Source organism: Helianthus annuus, chromosome 7 (assembly GCF_002127325.2).
Source record: "Helianthus annuus cultivar XRQ/B chromosome 7, HanXRQr2.0-SUNRISE, whole genome shotgun sequence".
In the NCBI taxonomy this organism is placed as follows: Eukaryota; Viridiplantae; Streptophyta; class Magnoliopsida; order Asterales; family Asteraceae; genus Helianthus; species Helianthus annuus.
In genome coordinates, this window is record NC_035439.2 from 10930002 (window position 1) to 10941751 (window position 11750).

The 11750-nt window shown below is 36.2% G+C and overlaps 1 protein-coding gene across 1 annotated transcript; it reads right to left on the minus strand.

The window, feature by feature from the left end:
* Nucleotides 1–10416: 10416 nt before the first annotated feature.
* On the minus strand, nt 10417–11526 carry LOC110910444 (protein MODIFYING WALL LIGNIN-1). The gene is made up of 3 exons (XM_022155082.2): nt 11399–11526; nt 11111–11301; nt 10417–10846 (listed from the first exon to the last, which is right to left on the minus strand). Exons 1-3 carry the CDS (start codon nt 11492–11494, stop codon nt 10513–10515), a joined length of 621 nt encoding a protein of 206 aa, XP_022010774.1. The 5' UTR covers nt 11495–11526; the 3' UTR covers nt 10417–10512.
* Nucleotides 11527–11750: the final 224 nt, after the last annotated feature.

An 11750-nucleotide genomic window follows, 5' to 3' on the forward strand; every position in this document is an offset into this window, starting at 1 on the left:
AACATGTTCCACATTTTGTATACAAAACCCCAACATACCGGCGGTAATTGAAGAATTACAAAGACTTAATCACTGCAAATTATAATTTAAAACATTTAAGGTTTTGTAAAAATAGGTGACAAAAAAAGAGATTACTCACATTGCTACTTTAGGTTTTTCCTTTGTGACTTCCTTGTTATAATCTATATATTAAACAATGCACATGCGTTAGTATAATAACCATTTTTACATTAGTTATACCTTCCCCGAGACAGGACTCCAACGACTACGTCGGGCAGAGCCTCGACAGCCGTTACGAAGCACTAGATCAATCGGGCAGCGTATCGAATACGTAACCGGGGGTTAGAATAATTACAACAAGGCAGAGCTTCACTGATTAGGGGGTAATATGCCCAGTATAATGATTACACTATAGAAATTTGAGAGAGAATTGTGTGTGATGAACGACGTAAAATGAAATCTGCTGGCCTCTATTTATAGGGCTGTTCGTCCATCTTGTCACGCCCCGCGAAGAAAGAAGGCAAGGCCTTCGCGGCTCGCGAGGCCAAGTAGGGTAAGCCCTAGTTGGCTGATTCGGCCACTAGGCTTGACACGCGCACGCCACGTGGCCACACCAGGAGTGGCTTGGTGGTTAACCTGTCGCGGCCCGCGACTTGTTACTCAAGGGCTTCGCGCCCCTTCAAGCGCCCTTTAAAATTTGTTTTTATTTAATTTTTATGAAACTAAAGGTATTTAGGGCTAGTTTGCGTATACTGGGTGTATTTTAGGAAGTATAGGGATGTTATAATTATTTTAGGAGTGTCGGAAATATTTTAGGAGGGTTGTTATATCCTCCCCACCTTGTTTTAGAACTCGTCCTCGAGGTCTACTGGAACAGGTGTGGATATTTCTTCTGCATCTCTAATTCGTGCTCCCACGTGTATTCTGGTCCTCTCTTGGAATCCCAATTCACTTTGACCAGAACTAATCTTTTATGTTTGAGATTCTTGACTTTCCTGTCTTCAATTTGTAGAGGCTTTTCTAAAAACTTATGTTTTTCATTTACCTCTCTATCCTTAAGAGGTACCACTAATGATTCATCAGGTAAGCACTTTTTGAGATTATATACATGAAATACATCATGTATTCCTGCCATTTCCTCTGGCATTTGTAGCTGGTAAGCTACTGGTCATATTCTTCTAATAATCTCAAAAGGTCTAACATACCTGGGGCTTAACTTTCCTCTTTTGATGAATCTTACTATTCCTTTCCAATGAGAAACTTTTAATAACACCTTGTCTCCTACTTCAAACTCCAATGGCTTTCACCTGTTATCAGCATAACTCTTTTGGCGATCGCGTGCAGCTTTTAGTCTTTCCTTGACTTGAATAATCTTGTCTGTTGTTTCTTGTACTATCTCTGGTCCAGACAATTGTTTTTCTCCAATATCTGCCCAACAAACTGGAGTTCGGCACTTTCGTCCAAAAAGTGCTTCAAAAGGTGCAGCACTAATACTGGTATGATAGCTGTTATTGTAAGAAAATTCTATCAACGGTAAATGATCGTTCCAATTTCCTCCGAAATCAATTACACAAGCTCTAAGCATATCTTCCATTGTCTAAATTGTCCTTTTGCTTTGTCCATCCGTTTGGGGATGATAAGCGGTGCTTAGATCTAACTTGGTTCCCATTGCTTTTTGGAAACTTGTCCAAAAATGAGAAGTAAAACGGCTATCTCTATCAGAAACAATTGCTAAAGGAATACCATGTAATGAAACTATTTCATTCACATATAATTTGGCTAACTGTTCCATACCAAATGTTTCCTTCATTGGTAGGAAATGAGCAGACTTGGTTAACCTATCTACAATCACCCAGATTGTATCATTACCTTTTCGTGTCTTGGGTAATTTGGTAACAAAGTCCATTGTTATCAATTCCCACTTCCATACAGGCATTTCCAATGGCTGTAATAAACATGAGGGTTAACATTGACTTGTGAACAGGTTAGACACTTAGCAACGTATGCTGCTATATCCTTTTTCATTCCTATCCACCAAAAATTCTTTCTTAAATCTTGATACATCTTATCACTTCCAGGATGTATCGTATACTTAGACTTATGGGCTTCTTCTAGTATTCGATGGCGTAGGTTCCTAGTTTAGGTATCCACATCCTTTTCTTATGGAATCTCCAAATTTCATCTGTTCCTTGTTCTAATTCCTTAATCATTCCTTTCAGTTTTTCAGTATCGTCCTTGATTACAGATTTTTGTACGGCTCTAATTTACTCATTTAAATCTATCTGCAGATTTAATTTAAGAAAACGTATTTTCCTTGGTTTCTCATGATACTTTCGACTTAAAGCATCAACGACTACATTAGCCTTTCCTACATGAAACTGAATATTACAATCATAATCACTAAGAAATTCTATCCAGCGTCTCTGTCTCATATTTAGCTCTTTTTGCCAAAAAAATGTACCTTAAACTCTTATAATCGGTGAAGACAACAAACTTATTTCCATATAAATAGTGTCTCCAAATCTTAAGGGCAAAAATTATAGCTCCTAATTCTAGATCATTGGTTGAGTAGTTTTCCTCATGATTCTTAAGTTGTCTAGACGCATAGGCTATAACCTTTTGACGTTGCATCAACACACATCCACAACATAATTTAGAAGCGTCACAATAGACTTCAAAGTCTTCAATTCCTTCTGGTAACGCTAGTATGGGTATGTTGTTTAACCTTTGATTAAGAATTCTAAAGGCTTTTTCTTATTTTGGTCCCCATTCAAACTTAACAGATTTACAGGTTAACTTGGTTAAGGGAATGGCTATTCTAGAAAAATCTCGGATAAACCTTCTATAATAACCGGCTAGTCCTAGGAAACTTCTAACTTCCGTTGGTGATTCAGGGACTTTCCATTTAGTAATTGCCTCAATCTTCGTGGAATCCACATGAATCCCTTCATGATTTACTAAATGTCCAAGAAATTGTACTTCTTCTAACCAAAATTCGCATTTTGAAAATTTAGCATAAAACTTTTCTTTTCTTAGCAAATTTAAAAGTGTATGCAAATGCGCTGCATGTTCCTCTTTACTCTTATAGTAAATGAGAATATCATCTATAAAGACAATTATGAATTTATCCAAATATGGCTTACATATTCGGCTCATCATGTCCATAAATGCGGCTGGGGCATTGGTTAAACCAAATGGCATGACAGTAAATTTATAATGGCCATACCTTGTTCTGAAGGCGGTCTTAGGAATGTCCTCTTCCTGAACCTTTAACTGATGATATTCTGAGCGTAAATCGATCTTTGAAAAGAATCAAGCTCCTTGCAGTTAATCAAACAGATCATCGATCCTCGGTAATGGGTACCGATTCTTAATCGAGACTTTGTTCAATTCTCGGTAATCAATGCACATGCGCATCGATCCGTCTTTCTTCTTGACAAAGAAGATCGGTGCTCCCCAAGGTGATGAGCTTGGCTGTATGAATCCTTTCTTCAGAAGTTCGTCCAACTGTTTCTTTAGCTCTTGCATCTCTGCTGGCGCCAAACGGTAAGGTGCCTTGGCAATTGGTGCTGTTCCTGGTAGCAGATAAATTCTGTATTCAACTTCCCTGTCCGGCGGTGGTCCTGGTAGCTCTTCTGGAAAAACATCTGAGAATTGAGATACTACTGGAATATCTTTCAATTCTTTTCCTTTAGTGTTAATGATTATGGAAATCATATACACTAGTGATCCTTTCCTTGCACAACTTGCAGTCTTCATCACAGAGATGAATTTTGCAGATCGAGATGGTTTATTTCCTTTAATTCTGATCTTTTCACCTTTTGGTGAATTTACTTGTATTGACTTTTGATCACATAGAATACTGGCTTTATTGGCTACCAACCAATCCATTCCTAATACAATATCAAATCCGGCCAGATTCATTGGGTAAAGATTTGCAATAAACTTATGGTTTATAATTTCTATTCTTGCTCCCGGCAAGATTTCAGAAATCTTAATAGTTTCTCCATTAGCTCTCTACTAGACATTCTTGTTGGAGTTTAGTTAATGGCTAGTTGAGAATTTTGCAAAATGAAGTTTTAATAAAACTTTGGTTCGCACCAGAGTCAAATAATACTTTAGCAAAAACATCATTAACTAAAAACATACCGGCAATCACGTCCGGAATCATCTTCGCTTCTTCGGTTGTCAAAACAAATGCCCTAGCATTCTTAGTATTCTTGTTGTTCATGGCTAGAGCTAGTTTCGGACAATTTGGCTTAATATGTCCATTTTCTCCACAATTAAAGCAAATCTTATTGTTAGGTTTCTTCCTGCAGTCTTCTTCTTTATGCCAAGATATTTTGCAGAAATTGCAGTATATGGAGCATCTTCTAGAATGCTTTCTTTTGCAATACTTGCAGTAAGGAGTAGAAGTAGAACCTACATTTTTCCCACGGTTGGAATTTCCATAGCGAAATTCCTGGGTAAGTTTCTGAGCTAGGTTCTTTCTCTGGTTCTCTTCTTGTGTAAGTACTAGTTCATCAGTCAAGGTATTTGCTAGTTCTACAGCTTCTTCTATGGTTTGTGGTATAGCTGCCTTGACTATATGTCTAATCTCACTAATTAATCCCTAGATGTAACGGGAGAATTATACTGGTTTAAGAATTTATTGGCCATCTGTTCCTTTTCATTGGGAGGACATAATTTCCTTTCAACCATATTCTTAAACTCGGTCCATTCCATATTGTAGATACTATCACTTCCTTTAGACTGGAGAATAGTGTTCCACCATTCTAAAGCAGCATTCTTAAACAGATTGGAAGCAAACATGATTTTGTCTTCCTCTGCACACTTGCTTATTTTTAAGACTGCTTCAGTCTTTTCAATCCAGCGTAGAGCTGCAATGGCTCCTTCATTGCCTGAGAATTCTATTGGTTTGCAGGACCATAATTCTTTGTAAGAACAACCATAAGACATGGTTCTTCTTCTTTTTGGAATAGGCAATTGAAGTAATGGTCCATTGTTCACACTGTGACCGGATTCAGTATGTGATAGCTTACTTCCATTATCACTTTTATTATTATTTTCCGCTTCTCTAACATTTTGGATGATATATGGCATAGCATCTCTGATTCCTTGGGTTACTTTGTGTCGAATGGCACTGTTATTTATCTGATTATCATTATTCTAGTTTTCCCGATTTGCATCATTGGCCATCTGGATTTACAAACAATTACCAAATATTAATATCGCAAATTAATATTAACTTCAAACCATCTCGCAACACAAACAGATTGGTCAAAATTGTCGTACATTGCGACATTTACTCTATTTTATAGATATGTGTCTATTACAAACCACAACTGAAATTTAAAATACAACACTAGTATGCATTAGTAGTTTAGTTATAGGATTATCTAGTTTAATTGATGTTTTTTTCAAGTCACACACACACACACACACACACATATATATATATATATATATATATATATATATATATATATATATATATATATATATATATATATATATATATATATATATATATATATATATATATATATATATATTTATATATATATACTACTACTACTGCTACTACTCCTACTGCTGCTGCTGCTGCTACTGCTACTGCTACTACTGCTACTACTACGTGGGGATCCATGCAATATTGCATATTACGCTCGTCATATTTCCAGACGAGTCTCTCCCCTGTTTGGCTTATCTGTTCACTCTTATCTAACAACTCCTCACCAAAGGTGCGGAGTTCTTGCACATTCTCAGTGCTCATGGGTGGTGCGGGTGCTGGTATCGGGTTAGGGTATTGTGACATGGGTTCTTCTTGTGGTTACGGGTTCTCCAAGATTTCTCGGATATACAAGTCATTATCCCAGTATGGATCTAAAGGGTTGAGGTTTGGATAGGGTGCTACTAGGTTTGGTATGAGTTCTTCATGTGGGTGAAATTCTGGGTAATTCCTATGGTCATCAAACCATGGGTCATAAACTGGAGGATGGGGTGCTGAGACTCTAGGGATTTCATTTGGGTCAAAAGCAGGTAGTGGAACCTGGTCTCCTGGGTTTTGTTTTATTTCCATGGGTTGTGTTGGGAACAACGGTAGTGGCTGTGGTGTTATGAGTTGTTTTAAATTCGGGTCTGCAGCAGTGGTAGCTAAGATATGAAAGTTGGCTAGTCTCCTATTGAGTATATCTTGAGTTTGGGTGTTCATTTCTCTGTTCGCAGCTGCTAAAGCTCGCGGTTGCTGTAACTTTCTCATTCTTTTCCTACGCTCGTGAGCTCCTCGACTGAACCATCCTCTCTTTTTGGTAGGGAATGGCTCCTCGGATTGCGCTTTGAATATAAAGATTCCTTCCTCTGCATTAGCTGAATACCTCGAGGGGGTAGGCTGGGAAGAAGTTCCTTCATCTATGGGAGAACTAGACAACTGACGGTAAGTGTTTGATGGTCCTTGATCACTCTTACTGTAAACTAACAAATTGTCAAATAACAAAATAATAATATACACGTATGCACATAGTCACATTGATTATTTCCTAACAGAATTGACAATTTCATTGTCAGCAGAACACTTCTGTGGCTGAAATCAGTGGCTTAGGCTCTGATACCACCTTCTGTCGCACCCCTGGCCTCTATCTCCTGGGAACGGGCGAACGCGAGCTCAGATTCAGTGGTATCAGTGGTATCAGTGGTTTATCATTTTTTGCAGCGGAATTTATATTAGGACCGTAGTTAGGAAATATTTTATCAGAGTAAAATACCACATCTTTATGATAATAAACACATGGGTAAAACCCAAGTTTCCAATACAAACATGTTTATAGGGATAAACCCTAATTTATTGAATAAAACATTGCCTTTATTTAGGTAACTTTTATAGCCACATTTTCCAAGCCTTCAGTGCTGTCCAGCTGGCTTCTATTTGCCTTTCACATTTTGTAACCTGAAACGCGTTTTAAAAACATTTGTCAGTGGGACATACTGGTGAGTGAATCCCAATTTAATCAAGACATGTTTTATCATTTTACAGTATTGAGAACGATTACAATGTTTATATCTACACAATTACTCATTCAGTATTATCAATCCTGAATGGTGGGTCATATTGCCCATTGGCTATCTCTTTGTCCAATGGTAACGTGTTCCGCATTCTGTATACAAAACCCTAACATACGGCAGTAATTGAAGAATTACAAAGACTCAATCACTGCTAATTATAATTTAAAACATTTAAGGTTTTGTAAAACATGCTACAAAAAAAGAGATTACTCACATTGCTACCTTAAGTTGTTCCTTTATGACTTCCTTGTTATAATCTATTAATTAAACGATGCACACGCGAGGCCAGCTAGGGTAGGCCCTCGCTTGGCTGATTCGGCCACTAGGCTTGACACGCGCACACCACGTGGCCGCACCGGGAGTGGCCTGGTGGTTGACCTGTCGTGGCCCGCGACTTGGTTACTCAAGGGCTTCGCACCCCGCGAGCGCCTTCAAAATTTGTTTTTATTTAATTTTTATGAAATTAAAGGTATTTAGGGCTAGTTTGCGTATACTGGTTGTATTTTAGGAAGTATAGGGATGCTATAATTATTTTAGGAGTGTCGGAAATATTTTAGGAGTGTTGTTATATTTACGGTCTCGATATTGCTATATCGAGGGATGCTATTATTCTTGTGGAAACTTGGGTTTGACTTTTAGTTTTGCATAATAGTTTGACCTTTTATACCAAATTGCGATGTTGGATTGAAAATACTTTTTGTACATATGTCACGAGTCTAAAACTAGTGTACTCGCCAATACCTTTGTATTGAACTATGCTTTTAAAACATGTTGTAGGTTTAACGATGATGTTGGTGATGCATGGAATCTAGTAAGATGCTTAGATGTACACTTTAAATTTTGTACCCCTATTGTATTGTATTTCATTATTGAAGTTGTTGTATTTGCTTCAAATCCTTGTAATTGACTCTTTAGAAACAGAATGCAATTTATTATTTAAATACTTGTCACAATTATTAGTGTTATGATGTCTCGAGCAATCTATTTCGTCTCACTCCTATGTTTCCGCCGTCGGTTGGGGAGTGACACTATTGGCATTAATTGGAGTCTTTTTATTAATATTTAGATGTGGTGCTTATGTAATAGTGAGGAGTGCGTATGTAATAGTGAGGAGGGAGTGAGATTGAACCCCTAATCCCTGGTGGCAAACTTAAGAGAAAAGTCCTACAATAAACTCCACCACCCTAAATATTGATAGGAGTATCCACCTAATAAAATGTAACATGATCAGGAAGCACACAAAAAAGAAAATAAGTTCTAGTCAAACACAGGCTGCCACATTGTGCGTATAACTTTTATACATTTTGTAAATTTAAACTACAAAACTTAATGGTAATGATAATGGTAGCGTACATAAACTGTATCAAATGTAAAAATATAAATTGAAGATTTGGAGACTCAAAAGCCAGGTTAAAGAAAAGGGTTTCTAGGACAATCCATCTTTATAACTAAAAAAAATAAGTCATATTTACATCCTGGATGTTATTGGATTCATACAATTCCTTAAGGCTGAATTCATTATCATTTTCCTCCTCCACTTTCGAAACGCATCGTTCTCTCTTACGCGTTGATCCATCTCCCTGCATATGGTTTTGGATTTTTTTTCTTCTTAGTATCATAAAAAAGGTGACATAAAGTAGCACTGCTAAATAGGTTACATTTTCACTCAAGTCTAAAGGTGACATAAAGTAGCAATGCTAAATAGATTGCAAATATAAACTCTAATATTTTAGTAAAATCGAACACAAACAAAAAATAATCACTTAGAAATTCAAAGGTTGGAGTCTTTAGGTGAAATGAGTTGCTATTAATTCAAGAAATGAGCATTTATCTAAGTACCAATTATTGATCCATACAATAAATCTTGATAAGAACAAGATTTAATTCATTTGAAGAACAAGAAGTTGAATTTTGGCTTCCTGGAATGGACATCAATTGAAGGTAAATTTTAGAAAAGCCATGGGATTTAAAAGTCATGGGAAATCAAGAATTATACATTGGAATAGTGAAGTAGCAAAACCCTAATCAAGAATTATACCTTGGAATGGTGAAGTAGAAAAACCCTAATATGTGGGCGGATGGAGTGATGGTTATGTTTTTTAGCCTTGGAATGGTGTAGAGGAGATATCAAGAGGTGATAAAAACCCTAATTAGAGGAGAGGTGTACAGGAGATATCAAGAGGTTATGTGAAATATGGATAACATATGACACACCAGATTAAAAAATTGAAATAAATCCTCTTTAATTTCATTGATCGTTAATACGGTGGCAATTTAACCATTCCTTTTTATTTAGCCACGTTATTTTATAAATTATTATTTTTCTTACCAATCTGCAACCGAAAATAAATGGTCACAATTTTTTTTGACCGTCTAGCTACCATGCCATCTCAAATACGCCTAATTCAAATTTTTGTGGGAAATTGGAGGCTAAATTTGCTACGGGTTTTTTAGGTGGCAAATTTTTGGTGGCGATTGCCCAATTTTCTAGTAGTGACATACTATCATAAAATGTCTATTTATCTTAACTTAGGTTATTAACCAAGGGGAATTCTTATAGTTATGGTTAACAATTTTCTAACTAACCATTGTTTTTTGGCAAATTGGAAAATAATAATCCCATCTATCTTTCTGAAATTGGCCGATAATAATCCCAAGTCAGTTATCAGCCAATAATAATCCGACCTCGTCCAATTTTTTTTTGTAAAATAGTCTGCCGTTAAAATAAGCGTAACGGAGTTAAGTGTTTTTTCGAATTACAAACCGATGTTTTAGGGCTTTTGATCAAAACAAGGATACGAGTCGATTGATGTAAAACTTATCTCGAAATGTGTTCAAAATGGCTTCAATTTTGTTAATTGGAAGTTAAACACCCGAAATGAAGCACCGTTTTCGTGGGTTGGGGGCAGTATTTCGAGGTAAATTTTATATCAACCGACTCGTATCCTCGTTCTGATCAAAAGCCCTAAAACATCGGTTTGTAGTTCGGAAAAACACTTAACTCCGTTAAGCTATTTTAACGGCGGACTATTTTACAAAAAAATTGGATGAGGTCGGATTATTATTGGCTAATAACTGACTTGAGATTATTATCGGCCAATTTCAGAAAGATGGGATTATTATTTTCCAATTTGCCTTGTTTTTTTCCTCTATAATGATGTATTTAAATCTATATATATTGATCATTACTGGATGATCACTATCTTAGTGAAGTGAATTGAAGTCCTATCTTAGTTTGTCAGTGATGTTACTAAATCATTGTTTCACAGTATTTGATGATTTATCCATGCTTAGAAAACTTTAAATAACCAACAACATATAATAGATCTAAAATATTGAAGGAAGGTGAATAAAACTCTTAATTACATTTGAAAATTCAAGAAACCCAAATATACAAATTCATATAATACAATGTAATAGAAATGATTAATCCATGGATTGACCAGTTAATTATTTTGTTAATATTGTTGTTGAGGAGGGTATTGCTGAGGGTGGTATTGCTGTGGAGGAAAAGGAAAATGTATTTTTCTCTGGATCAATATTAGCACCAATTGGGTATGCAACTGCAGGATTTGTAGTGGTTTGTGTAGCTAATGGAGCAACGGTAACAAAAGCAGCAATCCCAAAAACTGCACTTAAAAGAGCTAAAAGTGCCCCTGCTGCAAATATTCCTGGCTTCACAACATAACATGTAAAATAACCATAAGAATCAACTTGTCCACCTTCTTTATTATTTAGTCCAGCAGCTGCCAACAATAGAATCACAGCTACAACCGTAGCTACCCTACATATGCAACACGCCAACACTAAATTAGTTTAAATAAATTATTAGCACAAGATGATATTATAAGTAGTTGGCTAAACGTAGCCTCTTTTAAATTTTTATGGTTCACCTCGAAAACATCAAATCAATTAGATTATTTTTTTTTTCTTTTAGTGTGAAAAGAGCAAAATGTTAGTAATTTGACAAAGGGTATAACAACTGAAAAGAAAGGAATGGGGTATGTTTATTACAACCCTAACAATAAGATTGATGTCTAGTACGCACCATGATAATACAGAGAGGAGTTTTGAAATTGGGGTTGAATTAGTGTTGTTTCCGCAACATCTGCAACAGCCAAATGTCACGCTTATATAAATTTGCGTAATAATCGCGAACAAGGCGGATATGACTCCAAGAGCGAGGGCTGGACTACTTGGATAAACACACGAATTATCCTCAATATAAACATCAGAATCCTGCATGCATATATACACATAACAAACATATTTTTGTTATATCTTAAAGTGTGTCAAATTATAATTCTAATGAAAATGTCCTATAGTTGGTTGTTACCTTAACCCTAGTGAACTCCCCTGTGAAACCGGTGGCGGCTGATATTATTCCTAGCACCGCCACAACTGCACAGAACCCTATGGTTTTGCTTTCCATTTGCAAGTTGTGTGTATGAAACTATGGAGTGTATATAAATAAACCTGTATGTGGATGAAGAAACTTGCGACTAGAAGTGTAAGTATATATAGATGGGTGAATGCTATCAAATTATCTACTTCATTTGATGGAGAATTTAATTATTTAAAGTACTTGATCAAATTCCTGGAACCAAGTAATTTAGATGTCAACCTATGGGTATTTGAAAAACAAGGAAACAACGTTTACTTTCTTTTGTCAACCAAGGACTTGGTCA

What these genes read in the sequence shown, in the direction of transcription:
- LOC110910444 (XM_022155082.2), bottom strand. Translation starts at nt 11,494, where the DNA reads ATGGAAAGCAAAACCATAGGGTTCTGTGCAGTTGTGGCGGTGCTAGGA. An exon ending in GGGAGTTCACTAGGGTTAAG is followed by an intron (nt 11,302 to 11,398) that starts GTAACAACCAAC and finishes ATATGCATGCAG; the next exon opens with GATTCTGATGTTTATATTGA. An exon ending in CTCCTCTCTGTATTATCATG is followed by an intron (nt 10,847 to 11,110) that starts GTGCGTACTAGA and finishes TTGCATATGTAG; the next exon opens with GGTAGCTACGGTTGTAGCTG.